The 18,376-nt window shown below is 44.9% G+C and overlaps 1 protein-coding gene across 11 annotated transcripts in view; it reads left to right on the top strand.

Annotated features, from left to right (window-relative positions):
* FARP2 (FERM, ARH/RhoGEF and pleckstrin domain protein 2) overlaps positions 1 to 18,376 on the top strand; it is a 204,445-nt gene that overhangs the window by 111,782 nt on the left and 74,287 nt on the right. For all 11 annotated transcript variants that reach the window (XR_004002053.1, XM_030575993.1, XM_030575992.1 and 8 more), the window contains 3 exons: positions 189 to 284; positions 14,673 to 14,836; positions 15,051 to 15,119. Coding sequence is in view for 10 of the 11 variants with exons in the window: in XM_030575993.1 (XP_030431853.1) it covers positions 189 to 284; positions 14,673 to 14,836; positions 15,051 to 15,119 (329 nt within the window). In the remaining variant the exon portion in view is untranslated. The remainder of the gene's footprint in view (positions 1 to 188; positions 285 to 14,672; positions 14,837 to 15,050; positions 15,120 to 18,376) is intronic.

Below are 18,376 nucleotides of genomic sequence, written 5' to 3'. Positions count from 1 at the left end.
CCTATGTTTTCTGTTAATCTATGAATGATATTGCAAAGCAGATAAAGCCTGATCAAAGGAATAAATTGAAAATAGATTTGAATACAATGAATTGTGGGGGCAAGGAGGGACATTTGTTGCTGTTCAAAATACAACTTGACAATATAAACATTTCTTGCTAGCCATAAATAATTTTGTTTTTCATTTAGGGTACCATAAAAATCAACACCTTCAACTGGTCTAAGGTCCGTAAATTAAGCTTCAAGAGAAAAAGGTTTCTTATCAAGCTACACCCAGAAGTCCATGTAAGTCTAGCCATACCTATAGCTATGGCACTGTTTTGAAACAAGTCTTCTAACTGTTAGCAGAAATGCTTAAGGCTATAATTTTGTAAAGGAAGTGGATTTTTTTAAAATGCCCTAAAGGATACTTTTTGGCTTCATCCTTCAGTTATTGTAGTAAACGTCTCCCCCACTTCCTCAATGTCCCTACTTTGTTCTTCTAAGGCTTTCCACTTCCTATACCTGTCTTGGCCCTCATTAGACATAAGCACATGTATTTTAAAATATCAAATAGTAACGAGAGTTATGAGTAAATTGTTCAGTATGTGTATTTTCTTTTTAATAGGAATGTTTCTTATAGTGCTGGTGCTTCATATGTAAATTTGCCTATAGCTAAAACTAGTATTTTGGGGCCATGGTGGGGAGAGAAACAAAAGTTCAGAAAAGAGGTTTGTTTGGATTGAGTGACAAGGATGAGAGGCTATTAGGCAGGCCTACCACCAACTGAAGTGCTGGACAATCCTGTTTACAGTGACGTGTTGTCAAATATGCAAGACTGAAGAAGTCATGGCCAGCCATAAGGGGTTGGAATTTCTGAGCAGACACTCTTTACCCCATGAGCCCAGAACTTTGGAGCTCAATTATGGGGCAAATTGCCACTTGAGGGCTAATGCTGCTTGTTTCAGCTTGCTACTAGTTTCTTTCTGTGGCTTTAATGTACCTCTGGGTGTTATGTAATATGCAGTTATGGCAGCTGTGTGAGTCATGCTGCCCATTGCTGGAATTAAGAGTATGAGAGGTTCATAAGAGAGCAGGCACTCCAGCAGATGTCTGGAAATCTGTAGGGTTTGGGGACAAAATTTGCTTCAGATTCCAGGGCTCCACATGGTTGCCAGATTAGACTCTGCACCTGCACCCCATTGCCAATCACATATGCAAGGGGAGAATGTGGCATGTTCATCCCAATTTTCAGTCTACTAAATTTTTGCAGTAAACTTTTTTCTTCTGTAGGTTTTTCATGGAAGGGAATGAACGGATGTATCCAAAACTGGAGACCTGGTAGTAATGGGAGACTTTAACTACACAGACATCTGTTCAAAAAGTAGTATGGCAAAATACATTTCCAAAAAGCAGGGCCGGCGCTAAAATTTTTGCCGCCCCAAGCAAAAACAAAGAGCCCCGCTCTCCCCGAGTGTCGCGCCGCCCAAGTCCCCCCTGAGCGTCGCGCCGCCCAAGACCCCACCTCCCACCATGGCGCCACCTGGCCAAACCAAAAACAAACCCCGAATGCCACCCCGTCCCAAGGTGCCGCCCCAAGCATGTGCTCAGTAGGCTAGTGTCTGGAGCCGGCCCTGCCAACAAGTTCTTGGAATGTACTAGAGACAACTTTGTGTTTTTAGAAAGTGGAGGAAGTGAAGTAACCAGGGAAACAGTCATTTGAGACTTGATTCTGACCAAGATGAAGGAATTAGCAGTGAATCTGAAAGTGGAAGACCGTATGGGTGAACATTATCATGAAATAATAGATATCATGATCCTAAGAAAACGGAGGCATGAGAGCAGCAGAATAAGGATGGTGGACTTCCAAAAAGCAGGCTTTAACAAACTCAGAGAACTGGGAAGAAAATCTAAGGGATAAAGGAGTCCAGGATAGCTGGCAGTTTCTCAAGGAGACCATATTTAACGCAGAACTGCAAACTATCTTGATGCAAAGGAAAGATAGGAAGACTACTAAGAGGCCAATATGGCTCTGTCAGGAGCTCTTTAATGACCTGAAAGTCAAAAAGGACTCCTATGGAAAGTGGAAACATGGACGAATTGCTGAGGAAGAGTACCAAAGGATAACATGAACATGTAGGGACAAAATCAATAAGGCTAAGGCACAAAATGAGTTATACTTAGCAAGGAACATAAAAGGCAATAAGAAAAGGTTCTTTAAACACATTAGAAGCAAGAGAAAGACTAAGGGAAGTGTAGGCCCTCTACTTAGTGAGGAAGGAGAGCTAATAACTGATTACATCAATAAGGCTGAGTTGTTTAATACCTCTTTTGCTTCAGTCTTCTGTAAAAAGTTTAATGGTGACCAGATACTCAAAACAATATTAATGACAAGGGGGAAGGAGTGGAAGCCAAAATAGGGAATGGTTAAACAATATTCAGATAAGTTACATGTATGTAGCAGGGCCCAGTGAAATTCATCCTAGGGTACATAAAGAACTAGCTAAAGCAGTTTTGAACTGTTAGCAATTACCTTTTGAGAACTCAGGGTATGTTCCCAGAGAGCTGGAAAAGAGCTAACGTATCTATCTTAAAAAAGGGGAACAAGGACAATTCGGGAAATTATAGACCAGTTGGCCTAACTTCGATACATAGAAAGATACTGGAATAAATTATTAAACAATCAATTTGTAAGCACATAGAGGATAATAGTTATAAGGAATAGCCAGCATGGATTTGTCAAGAACAAATCATGCCAAATCAACTTAATTTTCTTCTTTGAGGTTACTGGCATAGGCACCACAGGAGGGAGGGAGCAGTAAATGTGGTATTATCTTGATTTTAGTAAGAGTTTAGACATAGTCCCACATGAACAAACTAAGGAAATATGGTCTAAATGAAATTACTGTAAGGTGAGTGCACAACTGTTGAAAGACTGTACTCAAAAAGTAGTTGTCAATGGTCAGCTGTAAAACTAAGAGAGTGTATTTGGTGGTCAGTCCTGGGTCTAGTACTATTCAGTATTTTTATTGATGACTTGGATAAAGGAGTGGACAATATACTTACAAAATTTGTGGATGACACCCTGCTGGGAGAGGATGCAAACACTTTGGGGGACAGGATTAGAATTCAAACTGACCTTGACAAATTGGAGAGTTGGTCAGAGTTCAACAAGATGAAGTTCAGTAAGGATAAGTCAAAGTACTGTAACCATGGTATCCAGCAAGTACTTCACTTAAAAAGAAAAAATCAAATGCACAACTACAAAATGGGCACTAACTGGCTAGATGGTAGTACTGCTGAAAAGGATCTGGTGTTATAGTGCATCACAGATTGAATATGAGTGAACAATGTGATGCAGTTGCACAAAAAAAAAAGGCTAATATTCTGAGATATATTAAAAGGAATGTTGTTTGTTAGACATGGGAGGTCATTGTTCCACTCTGCTTGGCACTGGTGAGGCCTCAGCTGGAGTATCCAATTCTGGGCACCACACTTTAGGAAATATGTGGACAAACTGAAAAGAGTCCAAAGTAAAGCACCAAAAATGATAAATTTTAGAAAACCCAACCTTTGAGGAGACGTTAAGAAAAGACCGGGGGAGAGAGGGGGAAATGGGACCTGAGAACAGTCTTCAAATATACTAAAGGCTGTTATAAAGAGGACTGTGATCAGTTACTCTCCATTTACGTTGAAGATAGGACAAGAAGTAATGGGTTTAATCTGCAGCAAGAGGGATTTAGGTTAGGAATTAAGAAAAACTTTCCAACTATATGGGTAGTTAAGCTCTGGAATAGGTTTCCCAAGGAAGTTCATGGAATCCCCATAATTGGACATTCTTAAGAACTGGCTGGAAAAATACCTGTCAGGGATGGTCTAAATTTACTTGTTCCTGCCTCAGTGCAGGGACTGGACTTGATGACTTGTTGAAGTCCCTTCCAGGCCTACCTTTTTATGATTTTGTGATAACTGGCCCGGTGCAGTAAGGCACAAAGGTCTCAGCTATCTGCAGGGCAGCTCCGTTAATCTTTGCTAGTATTTGAAATGCATGCAGAATAAAGTTTAGATGGAGTTTATGTAGTACATGGAATTACAATTTTAGTGAATTAAAGTTGTACTTAAATCTAATGATTTTAATATTTAACCTTATGTCAAAAAGTTGTTTGCATATTTGATTTCAATAGACAATTTTTTATGGTAAATTCACAGTATTTTAGAGTGTGTAGTTACAGAACAGGGTCGTCTGTGAGCCCGCTTACTATATTCTTATGGTAAGTGTGTTGAGGAATATAATTGCAGCTGAGTGTTCTTTGAGTGCTTGCTCATGTCAATTCTATTCCAGGTTTGTGCACAGTTGTCAGATACTTTTGCCTTAGTGCTATCTGTAGGGTCAGTTGTGGTGCCCCCTTGAGTGCTGAGCTCATGTGTCAGTATATCAGGCACTGCCAGTCCTACGCCCTCTCAGTTCCTTCTTACCACCCATGGTGGTTGGTCGGAGCGCCTTTCTCCCTTGCTTTGCAAGCAGTCAGCATTTTTTTCTACTCTTCAAACCTCATGTTCCAGCTGTAAATAGTTTGATATATTGTAGATTAGTTAGTAAGTAGCTGTTAAGTACTGTCGTTAGTTAGGGTCCCAGTGAGGACTTTATCCCAAGTGGAGCATGCCCTGGTCTCCAGGTTTTAAGCCCTGCTCTGACTGCAGCAAGCCCATGCCTGTTAGTGACCTGCATGGTAGCTGTCTGAAGTGCCTGGGGGAATCTCACATCAAAGAAGAATATTACATCTGTAAGAACTTTCATCTCAAGACATAGAAAGAACATGACATTCGCTTGAGGGCCCTCCTCATGCAGGCTTCTCTTCAGCCAGCCTTGGAGCTGGCCTGGCTGGACACAACACCCAGCACTTAAGCCTTGGTGTGTAGTGCACCTCCGGCACCAGGCTCTACCCGGCACTGGTCCCCTTTGCAGGAACCCAAGAAAAAGACCAAAAAGAGGACCCGACACTGAGCAAGTCGAACCAAGGGGCATTGGGCAAAGGCCAAGGCGTAGTCATGTCCCTGAGGCCACCTTTTACCCCACTAAGGGATCTGCCACCAACTCCGGGGAGCAGTAGGGGACCTAGACTGATGGTTCAGTCAACAAGTTATCAGCTGCCGGCACCCAGAGAGCAAAGGACTCTCCCACCCCAGCCGCCACTGTGTGCGGCAGTGGACCTGGCAAAGGCTCACTACGAGGGCAAGCAAGCCATGAAAGCTTCCCAGAAGGCAAGTGAGCACCACTGGTCTCTGGAGCTGAGGCAGAGCCCTTCATTGCCATGCCATTGGTGTCCACATGAGCGAGGTCACCGGTTCCCTTCTACAGATTGCTGGCACCATGCTCCTGATCTCTGCCCTTGTGCTGGGCCTCGCCAGAGAGAAGCGCTGGTCACTGTACAGTTGGCTCTGGTCATCTTTGCACCAACGGTCACTGCACCCGAAACCCCGGGGATGCTCCCCAACACAGCACCACTGCCTCTACTCCCAGCACTGGTATGACTATTCGAGCCAGCGGTCACCCACAGAGACAGTTAACTGCCAGATTCGGGCATCGATGGCCCCATCCTGGTCACTAGAGGATTTCTACAGTATCTGCCTCAGCGCTGCCAACCTGGCGGCAGGACCAGTGGCCAGTGCAATAGCTTTACTGGAATGCCTGGGGAATGCCAGTTATGCCTATTCCCCCATCTTACCAATCATCGGTTGCCTTGTTGGACAAACTCCAATCGGTGCAGGAAGTGCTGGTAGGTGCTGAGGTGGAGCAACAGATGCCCACCCCAAGACCCCCTTCCGGTATGGGGGATGATATCCCGGGCCCTCCCCTGGTGGTTCAGTCGTAGTCGTCCTTTCCAGATGAGGTGCTGGCGGAGCCCTCCGGTGCTAGCCCACTGAACAACTTTAAGGAGCACCAAGTCCTGCTTCAATGGGTGACCACTAACTTAGGCCTAGAGGCGGAAAAGATGGCGGAGCAATCAGACACTTCGTTCAGTGTGCTCTCCGCATCCACCCCTGCACGTGTTACCCTCCTGGTGCACAAAGGGATCCTGAACATTGCCAGAGCCCTCTGTCAAAGTCTGTCTTCCATCCTGCCCACTTCCAAGAAGTCCAAGAAAAAGTATTTTGTCCCCACCAAGTAGTTTGAATACTTGTATACCACCTGCTCTCGGGGTCATTGGTTGTGTTGACAGCCAATGGAAAGGACAAGCAATGGCATGCTAGTTCCACTTTAAAAATAAGGAGACCAAGAGACTGGACCCTTGTGAGAGGAAAATTTTTTTCCATGGCCAGTCTCCAATTCCAGGTTGTGAACCACCAGGCTCTTTTGGGTGTTATAATTTTAACCTGTGGGACTCCCTCCACCAGTTTTAAGGACTCCGTGCCCCAGGAGGTGACCCAAGAGTTCGGGGCTCTTGTTGAGGAGCATACAGCAGCCTCTTAGTGCTCCCTCCAGATTGCCTGGGATGTGAACGATTCGGTGGCCAGGGTGGTCGCCTTGGTGGTCATGAGGCGCAGCTCCTGTCTTCAGACCGCTGGCTTTTTCCAGGAGAAGCAGTCCTCCATACAGGATCTCCCGTTTGATGCAGTCAGGCTTTTTTCGGAACAGACAGACGCGAGGCTGCGTGGTCTGAAAGACACTCAGGCCGCCCTCCGCTCCCTTGGGATGGATACTCCTCAGTCAGTGAGGAAGCAATGCCGGCTGACCCTGCCGCCAAGGCCTTGGCAGCCTTGTAGAAATTTACGAGGAGAAGGGACACTGGGTTTAGTCGCTGCAGCCTTTCCTCCTCCCGCTCAGCTTTGCAGCTTGGCCCAGCGAAACACCATGGGGGTCAGAAATGGGCATTTTGAGGCTGCACTTGAGAGCGATGACCCAGTCACCTCCTGGGACCCGCCCATCTTTTCTTCAACTGTCTCCGTCCCTACTGTTCAGGCTAGTCAAAAGTCACCTTGGACAGTTGAGTGCTAGAAATTGTGTCGCTGGGCTACACCCGTCAGTTTTCAGCCACCCCCTTCCATTCCGCTCTTCCTCGTCCCTTTTCAGGGACCCTTCTCATGAGCAACTCCTCATTCAGGAGGTGGACAATCTCCTATAACTGAGTGGTGGTGGAGGCGGTCCCTTAGGAAATGAGGGAAAGGTTTCTACTCTCTCTATTTCCTGATCCCAAAAGTAAACGAGGGCTTACAACCCCATTCTGGACCTGCAGTGACTCAACAAGTACCTCAAGAAGTTGAAGTTTTGCATGGTATCCCTGGACTCCATCATCCTCTCCCTGGATCCAGTAGACTGGTCTCTTGACTTGAAAGGTGCTTATTTCCATATCTCTATTTTCCAAGGACAGAGACAGTTCCTCCGTTTTATGGTGGACCAGCACCATTTCCAGTTCATGGTGCTTCCCTCTGGCCTCTCCTCGGCCTCGCAGGTCTTTACAAAATGTATGGCCCCAGTAGCTGCTTACCTGAGGGGTCTGGGGGTCCAGGTCTATCCTTATCTCAATGATTGGCTCATCAAGGGCAGATTGTGGAATTAAGTGCAGAGCAGCCTTGGTCTAGTGTGGTACACATGCTGCGACATGAGCCTGTTAGTGAACGGAAAGAAATTGTCCCTTGTACCAGTGCAATGGATAGAGTTCATCGGGGTGGTCCTTGATTCCATACGGGCCACGGCATTCTTTCCGGAAACCTGTTTCTGAGCCATGTTGGATGTAATATCCTGTGTGAGGGCCACCTGCTCATCACCGCCTGCACTTGCTAACATTGCTAGGCCACATGGCTGCCTGTACTCACATGGTCCATCATGCCTGGCTTCACCTCCGGCTGTTGCAGTCTTGGTTGCTGGGGGTGTAGACCAATGTCAGACATGACCTGGACCTGGTAGTCAAGGTGCCGGACCATATCCGGTCATCGCTGGTGTAGTAATTGGACCCCACGTTGGTGTTGCAGGAAGTTCCCTTCGCAGCCCCATCTCAGTTGCTAACTCTGGTGTCTGACTCCTCAGATCTGGGCTAGGGAGCCCACCTGGGTGAGCTCAGTACACCAGGCCACTGGTCGGAAGTCAACACTCCCGCTACATAAATGTCAGGGAGCTTTGAACAGTTCATCCAGCCTGCCAGGCTTTTCAGTCCCAATTACAAGACAGTGGTTCAAGTTCTGACGGACAATACCACCACGACATTTTATATCCTCAAGCAAGGCAGAGCCGGGTCGTCAGCCCTCTACCAGGAAGCCTTCTGGCTCTGGGACTTACGTGCAGCATGCGATTCATCTTGTGGCAGCACACATCCCCGGAACCAGAAATGTATTGGCAGATCACCTCAGCAGAACCTTCTCGTCTCACCATGAGTGGTCACTCCACCGCTATGTGATCTACCAGATCTTCTGAAAGTGGGGGGTCTCCCTAGGTGGACTTGTTCACGACTCGTCAGAACAGGAAGCGTCACAGGTTCTGCTCATTTCGGGGGGTCGACAGGGGCTCCTTGCCAGATGCCTTCTTACTTCATGGCTGAGGGCCTCTGATGTATGTTTTCCCACTGGTGCTGTTGTTTCACAGAGTCCTCATTAAGATCAAGCAGGGCAGGGCAAGGCCAGCATTATTCTGATAGCCATGGCTTGGCCTCGCCAGCATTGGTTTGGCACGCTGATGGACCTGTCTGTGACGACCCTGATGCAGTTGCCCATCTGGCTGGATCTTCTGTTATAGAATCACAGCTGGCTCCTGCACCCAAATCTGGCAGCACTGCACCTCACAGTTTGGTTGCTCCGTGGTTAACTGCTGAGGAGCAGGAATGCTCGGCTCGAGTCCAGCAGGTCCTACTGGGTAGTAGAAAGCCCTCCACTAGAGCAATCTGGCCAAATGGAAACGATTCACTTGCTGGGCCTTGGCCCAAGAGGTTAGGCCTGAGCAGGGCTTGCTGCAGTTAATCCTGGACTACCTTATGTACCTGAAGCTCTAGGGTTTGCCCCTTTCATTAGTTAAGGTTCACTTGGCCACTATATCAGTCTTTCACCCTCCATTCCAGGACAGGTTGGTCTTTGCTCATAACACGACTGTCCAGTTCTTAAAAGGTCTGGAGTGGCTCTACTCTGAAATCCAGGACTCAGTCCCTCTGTTAGCTCGGAATCTGGTGCTTGTGTGGCTCATGAAAGCCCCCTTTGAGCCCTTGACGTTCTGTTCCCTTCTTGTAACCATGCCTTAGTGGGTCACAACTGAGGATGCCAAATTCAGGACGGACTGCTGAGATGTAGGGCAAATGCAACCCAAAACTGGTGGTTATTTTTTAATAAGATATACCAGATCAGCCACAAAAATAAATGCCTGTTTAATCACACTGGCTAGCAAGAAAACATAAAGCCCATTTCCTCAAGCATTCCAGTTCTTATATCACCACCAAAACCACTGGATTCAGAGATGAGTGGTTCTTTATAACCAGTCTCATCAAATAAGTTCTTCTGATCCCAAAGGACCAGCCATACACCCAGGTCAATATATAACTTAAATCTTACCCTAAAATCATGCTGATGCCAATCTCTGAGTATCTAAGATCTAAAGGTTTATTTATAAAAAGAAAGAGAGGTGAGAGTTAAAATTGGTTAAGGGAATCAATTACGTACAATAATGGCAAAGTTCTTGGTTCGGGCTTGTAGCAGTGATGGAATAAACTGCTGGCTTAGGTCAGGTCTCTAGAATACATCCACAGTTTGGATGGATCGTTCAGTCCTTTGTTCAGAACGTCAGTTTGTAGCAAAGTTCGTCCAGAGGTAAGAAGCAGGATTGAAGACCAAATGGAAGTGTTTCCAGGGCCTTTTATAGCTTTTGCCATATGGAGGACATCCCATTGTTCTTACTGTGGAAAATTACAGCAACAAGATGGAGTTTGGGGTCACATGGGCACATGTGTTTATGCCCAGTTTCCCTCAGTCATTGCAGGAAGCCATTACCTACACTCCAGATAGCACATTTACATGACAGTCCACTCAGTGTAGATGATCATCTCCCGTGGTCCGTTGTCAACCAAGTGCTTCTTGATGAGCCACTTAATTTGAATAGTCCCTCCAAGATGTGCAGGGTGTTACCTTGTGGATGTTAGCTCAGGAGCAAACATTTGAAGTCCAAGTATAGAGCCAATACTTATAAATTCATATACAAAAATGATGCATGCATACAGATATCATAATCAGAACCAGCAAATCATAACCTTTTTCATAGACACCTCACTTGACAACCTTTGTTATATATTTGCAGCAAATATTGTCTAATGGTTGCAACAGTGATCTGTATGGTTATATTTTAATTAGATGACATCACAGCATCCTGTTTCCTTCTTTTGCTGTCCTGCAAGGTGTCATTCCTGGTGGCGATAACTTCTGCCCAAAGGGTTTCCGAGATTAGAGCACATACATCGGAGCTCCCTATACAGTATTTTTTAAGGACAAGGTTCAGCTACAGCCACATCTGGCTTTCCTGCCCAATGTGGTTTTGCATTTTCACGTGAGCCAGAACATATTCTTGCCAGTAGTCTTTCCAAAGCCTCATAAATCTGAGGAGGAACATAGGTTGCACTCCCTGGATGTCAGGAGCGTGCTAGCCTTCTATATCAAAAGGACCATGCCATTTAGCAAGTCAGTGCAGTTGTTCATCACGGTGGTAGATAGGATGAAAAGTCAGCCAGTGTCCACCCAGAGACTACATCTGATTCTGTTATGATCAGGCAAAGGTGCCTCCACCAGCAATTGTAATTACCCACTCAACTAGAGCACAAGCCTCAGCGGCGGCCTTCCTGGGCCATGTGCCAATTTCTGATATCTGCAGGGCTGCCACCTGGTCGTCCATCCATATATTCACGTTTCACTATGTGCTTATCCAGCAAGCACGAGACAACGCTGGCTTTAGTAGAGCGGCATTACAATCTGCACATCTGTGAACTCCGAGCCCACCTCCAGGGATGCTGCTTGTGAGTCACCTAGAATGGAACTGACACGAGCAAGCACTTGAAGAAGAACAAATGGTTACCTACCTTTCATTACTGTTGTTCTTTGAGATATTCTGCTCATGTCCATTCCATTACCTGCCCTCCTGCCCCGCTGTCAGAGTTGCCAGCAAGAAGGAGCTGAGAGGGCATAGGGCCAGCGGCACCTAATATACCAACGCATGAGCACGGCACTCAAGGGGGCTGACCCTACGGATACTGCTAATGCAAAAGTCTCTGACAACTGTACATGTGAGTGTGCACACACCTAGAATGGAATAGACGTGAGCAACACATCTCGAAGAACAACAGTTATGAAAAATAGCTAACCATTTTTTGCTGGCACTTGAGAGTTAAATCTAACATTTTTGTAGATAGATTTTGAGTACTTCTCAGTGTGTCTGAACAAAGAAGCAAAAATGCAAGTGTCAAATTGAAACAGATCGGTGGTTCATCTAGTCCATTATCCTGTCACTAACAGTGACCAATGCCAGATGCTTCAGAGGAATGTGAAAAAAGGCAAAATAATGCACCTAAGCATGCAGTTCTGTTCCACACAGGGGGACTTGTTCAGAACTCTTTTTCATGGTGAGCGTATATCCTGAAGCATGAAGATTGATGAACCTCAATTAGTTATGTTAACTAATACAACTTTAGATATTCATAAAAATGCCAGTCTTTTTTTTTAAATTTACTGAATTATATACCTGCTGTAGGATATTACTATGCGGGTTTAATTGTTGTGATCCTAGATGAATCATGCACTGGGTTGAAGAGCCATTGTGTAGAGACTTCAGCCCAGGGCATTTAGTTTCTACAAGTATAGCAATTGTACATAAAAGCTGTGAAAGACAGGGTCATTCTGAGTGTGCAAAGGACCTTCAGGGAGCTGATATGAAAGTAGGTTGTCCTGATTCAAACAATCAGTATGGATATCATGTTCTGCATAAACAAGCAGGAAGTAAGATGAGCATGTCTCCTGTGTTGGGGAACCCCATTAGTATGAGTGAGCAGTCCATTGTAAGACATTTCTTATTGTCACTCAGCAGGAAAGGAAAGAAAACATGATTGCAGAAAGGCTGAGTTGCTTGGTGATGGACCATCACAAATAGTTTTTGGGTCTTCCAGTGGAGTTCACTGGGATGTGTGAGCTCCTCATCTGATCAGAAAGATTTGCCTGCCTTCTGCTCCTGGCACTGAGAAATTTATGTATGTCATCTTCTGCAATACCTCTGGCCATAGGCAGCATTCCATAAACTCTTGATAGCTGCTTGCCATTAGAGATGACAAGAAATGTCAGATCTTTTAATCCCAGGGGTCGGGTCTCAGTCTGGGCTCCTTCACTGATGCTTTTCACCTGAGCTGAGAATTGGCACTGTTTTGTATGGTTTTCCTCCAATTTTTTGATCATCCTGCAGGTCATTCTCAAGCTGAGGTTGGACCATGCCAAGCTCTTTCTCATTGCTTCAGCACGGCTGAGGCAGTGTTGTTGGTTCTCCAAACTTCATGTTAATGGTCTGCCCACTTGTATCTGTTCCTTTTCATCCCGACCTCCTGACTTAGTATCTTGGTTGGGTTTTGCATTCAGCACTCCCTGCATCTCACAGCATGGATAGATGAGGAGGAGGAATTATGTTTGGAGATGATGTTGGCAAGTCTTGCTCAATAGTAGGGAGCCCTCCACCAAAATGTTCTGTTTGTCGAAGTTAAATCTGTTCTGGATTTGGTCATTAGTCTGCGGAGTTCATCTGAAGTTGTCTTGTATCCAGAGCATTTTGGAGTACCTGTTACACCTTCAGTCTTCTGGTCTTGCACTTCATTCATTGAAAGTCCACCTGGCGATGACTTGGGTGTTTCATCTGCCCACGGAAAAGTCGATGGTTTCAAACCCCATGGAAGTGAGGTTCTTGAAAGGAGTCACTTGTCTCTACCCATTGGTTAAAGAGCCGATTTCTTTGTGAGACCTTAATATTGTCTTAACTCTTCCCTTGGGGCCTCCATTTGAGCGTCTAGTAACTTCTTCTTTCTCCCTTCTGTGTCAGAAAACTGCTTTCCTTGTGGTGATAACATCCACCAGGAGGGTAGGTGAGTTGTAGGCTTCGATGGTGGAATCCCATTGTACTCAATTTTCTAAAGATAGGATATGGCTGCGGGGTTACTTGAAGTGTTTATCCAAAGTTGTTCACCAGCTTCACCTGAACCAAGCTGTCTATTTACCAGTGTTCTTCCCTAAGCAGCATTCACTTCCAGAGGAACAACATCTTCACACACTGGACATCAACCGATGTTTAGTTTTGTCTCAATAGGAGAAAATAGGACTGAATCTCAATAGGACCAAACATATCCGCTGCTTACCTTGTTTGTTTATTTCATATGCAGACCAAATTAAGGATTAAGCAGTCTGTTCACAGATGATCTCTGGGTGGATAACTTCCTGTATACGCTGCCTCAGAGGATACATGCTAATTCCACAAGACCCTAGGAAACATTGATGGCATTTCTAAGTGATATTCCTATATTGGACGTTTGTAGGGCTGCCACTTGGTCATCTGTGCATACTGTTATAAACCACTATGCTATTACTGCCTTCCGAAAGTTTGAATCTGATCTGGATGCAGCAATCTTGTAGTCCTTGTTTAAATAGACTCCAACCTCTCTCCTACTCTGAGTACTACTTGTGAGTCACCTAAATAGAAAACATGGCTGCACCTACTCAAAAAAGAAAAAATCATTACCTTCTTGTATCTGTTGTTTGAGATGTGATACAGACATGTATTCCACAACTCACCCTCCACCCCCATTGCATCAGTCTGTACTTCTGATGTTCGCTACAATTCCACTGAGGGAGTTTGGGGTGGCACTGCTCTTGGGATGGGGCTAGGGCTGCAGGGCATGAGCGCCTCCCCTACAGATACTGCTAGGCAAAGTTCTCTGGCTCTAGTGTGCTAGGTGTGCGCCGCCTAATCTGAATACACTGCTGCATTGCATCTTGAAGAACAACCGTTACAGATGGGTAATTGTTTGTGGGCTCTCAAGTCAGATAAAAATAAAGTGATCCTGAAAGACCTAGGGAAACAAATAGAAGAAATGGCAGAGGCGATATCATTAGCACTTTCAGTTGAGGAAGTTAGCCTGCCCTATGTGACTCAGGTTCACAACATAAGATGCTTATTAGATTCTCACCTGTTTCTGGATGTCCATATAGCGGTAGTGGCCAAAAGTGCTTATTCTGTCTTCTGTGCTTGTCCATGAGATTGTGACACTTTCCTTTTGAATGCAGATGAACTCATGATTAAGGCTACTATTTAGTCACGAGTATTTTTAGTAAAAGTCATGGACAGGTCCTGGGAAATAAACAAAATGTCATGACCAGTGACCTGTCCGTGACTTTTACTAAAAATACCCCTAACTAAATCTTAGGTGCTGGGGGCGGGGGGCGCTCCAGCAGATGCTGCTGCTCTGGGGTGGATGTTCTGGTGGTTGCTGCTGCTGCTGGGGTGGGCGCAGCCTGGGGCCTGCTGCTAAGGTCGGGGGAACCCCATTGCCTCACTGCTGCTGCTGAGGGGGCTAGCCCGGGCCCCTGCTGCTGCTGGAGGGGGGGCTGCTCAGGTGGCCCTGGGGTCAGCTGCGCCAGCTGCTATTTTCTTGTCTATCTTCAGTGTTCTTGTATGTGGTGCTTGATCGTCTGTTTTGCTCCTAGGGTCCGTATCAGGATACTCTGGAGTTCCTGTTTGGCAGTAGGGATGAGTGTAAAAACTTCTGGAAAATCTGTGTGGAATATCACACTTTCTTCAGGCTGTTTGATCAGCCAAAACCAAAGGCTAAAGCAGTCTTCTTCAGCAGAGGGTCTTCATTCAGATACAGGTATGGCATAGCATAACTGAGTATATTTATAAAACACAACTTTTTATAGTTAGGAAATTAAATCATGATGAAGAAGTGCTTTAAAGTAATTCACTGGAGTTAAGTTTCAGAATCTGTTCCTGATGCATAAACATTCTTTGTTCCAAACCTGGACTTTTTTATCTACTCCTTTTGTGGTGATTTTTATATTATTAGTACTTTGCTTGGTTCACAGTGGACGAACACAGAAACAGCTGGTGGATTATGTTAAAGACAGTGGGATGAAGAAAACTCCCTATGAAAGGTAAAACCCGTGTTTTTGAAAAGGTGACATGAAGTTGAGACTCTTGGAGTCCCTATGTTGATATCCTAAATCTCACTTTTAATGAAATTGCTGCTTTGAGACATTTTTTTAATTATAAAATTATGAGGAACTGAGGCACAGAGAGGCTAAATGACTTGCCCAAAGTCACACAGGAAGTCTGTAACAGAGCAGAGACTTGAAATTGTGTTCTACCTTTGATTTATTTTTTGAATCTCTCTCAAGTGTGCGCACACACTCTAACTACTAGTAGGAAATGTTTCAAAGAGATGTCATCCTTCATTTCAGTCCATGTGGTTTTCTTAGGGGTGTATGGTTTACATGAGTTAGTTAGTTAGAAAATACATTCCCAAGGCAATTTTCACAAAATGGGAAAAGGTCTACGGGACATTAATCTTGGTGATAAAAAGATGAAAACTTCCATAAAAAATGTATATTAACTATTTAGACTTCTGATCAGCTTCCTGTCTTGTGGAGGGATTTTCTAATTAAAAACGGTTATGTGTGGATCAAATCACCAGCTTTTATAATTTATAAAAAGTGTTGTTTTTTTAATGGAAAACGGGTACTATTATGTGCCACGTATTGTATACAGTTAACTGACAAGGTACTTTGCATAAGTGTTGCACATGAATTGACTTGCTCTCTGTTTTGACACCATATTAATTTATGGATATTTGTGTGCTTTGATGAGGAGGAATTTTTTTTAAAAGAACAGACACCTTTATGCTGTCTCATTATTCTGTTTTCCCATGCCCTTGCAGTTGCTTTTGCAGTCTCCTTTGAAGACATGAATGGTCTGAATCTAATGTCTCTGTTTTATGTAATTGTCTTGCTTCTGTATTTTGTAGTAATTCACAAATATTTCATGTCCTTGCTGTATCTTCCTTTAGTCATTACTGAAACAGGGATATAACATAAAATCATAGGATATCAGGGTTGGAAGGGACCTCAGGAGGTCATCAAGTCCAACTCCCTGCTCAAAGCAGGACCAATCCCCAACTAAATCATCCCAGCGAGGGCTTTGTCAAGCCTGACCTTAAAAACCTCTAAAGACGGAGATTCCACCACCTCCCTAGGTAACCCATTCCAGTGCTTCACTACCCTCCTAGTGAAAAAGCTTTTCCTAATATCCAGCCTAAACCTCCCCCACTGCAACTTGAGACCATTACTCCTTGTTCTGTCATCTGGGGCCACTGAGAACAGGCTAGATCCATCATTTTTGGAACCCTCTTTCAGGGTAGTTGAAAGCAGCTATCAAATCCCCCCTCATTCTTCTCTTCTGCAGACTAAACAATCTCAGTTCCCTCAGTCTCTCCTCCTAAGTCATGTGCCCCAGCCCCCTAATCATTTTTGTTGCCCTCCGCTGGACCCTTTCCAATTTTTCCACATCCTCCTTGTAGTGTGGAGCCCAAAACTGGACACAGTACTCCAGATGAGGCCTCACCAGTGCTAAATAGAGAGGAATGATCACATTCCCACGATCTGCTGGCAGTGCCCCTACTTACACAGCCCAAAATGCTGTTAGCCTTCTTGGCAACAAGGGCACACTGTTGACTCATCCAGCTTCTCTGTAACCCCTGCGTCCTTTTCTGCAGAACTGCTGCCTAGCCATTCGGTCCTTAGTCTGTAAGAGTGCATGAGATTCATGCGTCCTAAGTACAGGACTCTTCACTTGTCCTTGTTGAACCTCATCAGATTTCTTTTGGCCCAATCCTCTAATTTGTCTAGATCCCCCTGGATCCTATCCCTACCCTCCAACATATATACCACTCCTCCCAGTTTAGTGTCGTCTGCAAATTTGCTGAGGGTGCGGTCCACGTCATCCTCCAGATCATTAATGAAGATATTGAACAAAACTGGCCCCAGGACCGACCTTTGGCAGCTGGTATCAAGCGGAGTGCCCCAACTAGACATGGAGCCATTGATCACTACCTGTTGAGCTTGACAATCTAGCCAACTTTCTATCCACCTTCTAGTCCGTTCATCCAGCCCATACTACTTTAACTTGCTGGCAAGAATACAGTGAGAGACCATATCAAAAGCTTTGCTAAAGTCAAGGAATAACATGTCCACTGCTTTCCCCTCATCCACAGAGCCAGTTACCTTGTCATAGAAGGTAATTAGATAAGTCAAGCATGACTTGCCCTTGGTGAATCCATGCTTACTGTTCCTGATCGCTTTCCTCTCCTCTAAGTGCTTCAGAATTGATTCCTTGAGGACCTGCTCCATCATTTTTCCAGGGACTGAGGTGAGGCTGACTGGCCTGTAGTTAGGGTGACCAGTTGTCCCCATTTCTATAGGCACAGTCCTGATTTTTGTCTTTTTCTTATATAGGCTCCTATTACCCCCTACTCCCTGTCCCGATTTTTCACACTTGCTGTCTAGTCACCCTACCTGTAGTTCCCTGGATCCTCCTCCTTCCCTTTTTTTAAAGATGGGCACTACATTAGCCTTTTTCCAGTCATCCGGAACCTCTCCCTATCGCCATGAGTTTTCAAAGATAACAGCCAATGGCTCTGCAATCACATCTGCCAACTCCTTTAGCACCCTCAGATGCAGCACATCCAGCCCCATGAATTTGTGCTCGGCTAGCTTTTCTAAATAGTCCCAAATCACTTCTTTCTCCACAGAGAGCTGGTCCCCTCCTCCCCATGCTGTGCTGCCCAGTGCAGTAGTTTGGGATCTCACCTTGTTCCTGAAGACAGAGGCAAAAAAAGCATTGAGTACATCAGCTTTTTCCACATCCTCTGTCACTAGGTTGCCTCTCTCATTCAGTAAGGGGCCCACACTTTCCTTGACTTTTTTCTTGTTGCTAACATACCCGAAGAAGCCCTTCTTGTTACTCTTAACATATCTTGTGAGCTGCAACTCCAAGTGTGATTTGGCCTTCCTGATTTCTCTCCTGCATGCCTGAGCAATATTTTTATACTCCTCCCTGGTCATTTGTCCAATCTTCCACTTCTTGTAAGATTCTTTTTTGTGTTTAAGATCAGCAAGGATTTCGTTGTTAAGCCAAGCTGGTCGCCTTGTTGTACCAATGGGGACAAGGCAAAGATGCCACATTTATTATGATAACAATTTATGACTAATAACTAATATCTTAATTCTTATACACACACATTATACCTAATACCTATATATATATATATATATATATATACACATACACACACACATTCACATTATACCTAATACCTACACACACACACACACACACACACACACACACACACACA

This window comes from Gopherus evgoodei, chromosome 9 (assembly GCF_007399415.2).
Source record: "Gopherus evgoodei ecotype Sinaloan lineage chromosome 9, rGopEvg1_v1.p, whole genome shotgun sequence".
Lineage (NCBI taxonomy): Eukaryota > Metazoa > Chordata > Testudines > Testudinidae > Gopherus > Gopherus evgoodei.
Note: the sequence above shows the minus strand (reverse complement) of the source record. Positions and strands in the feature narration are given on the sequence as shown.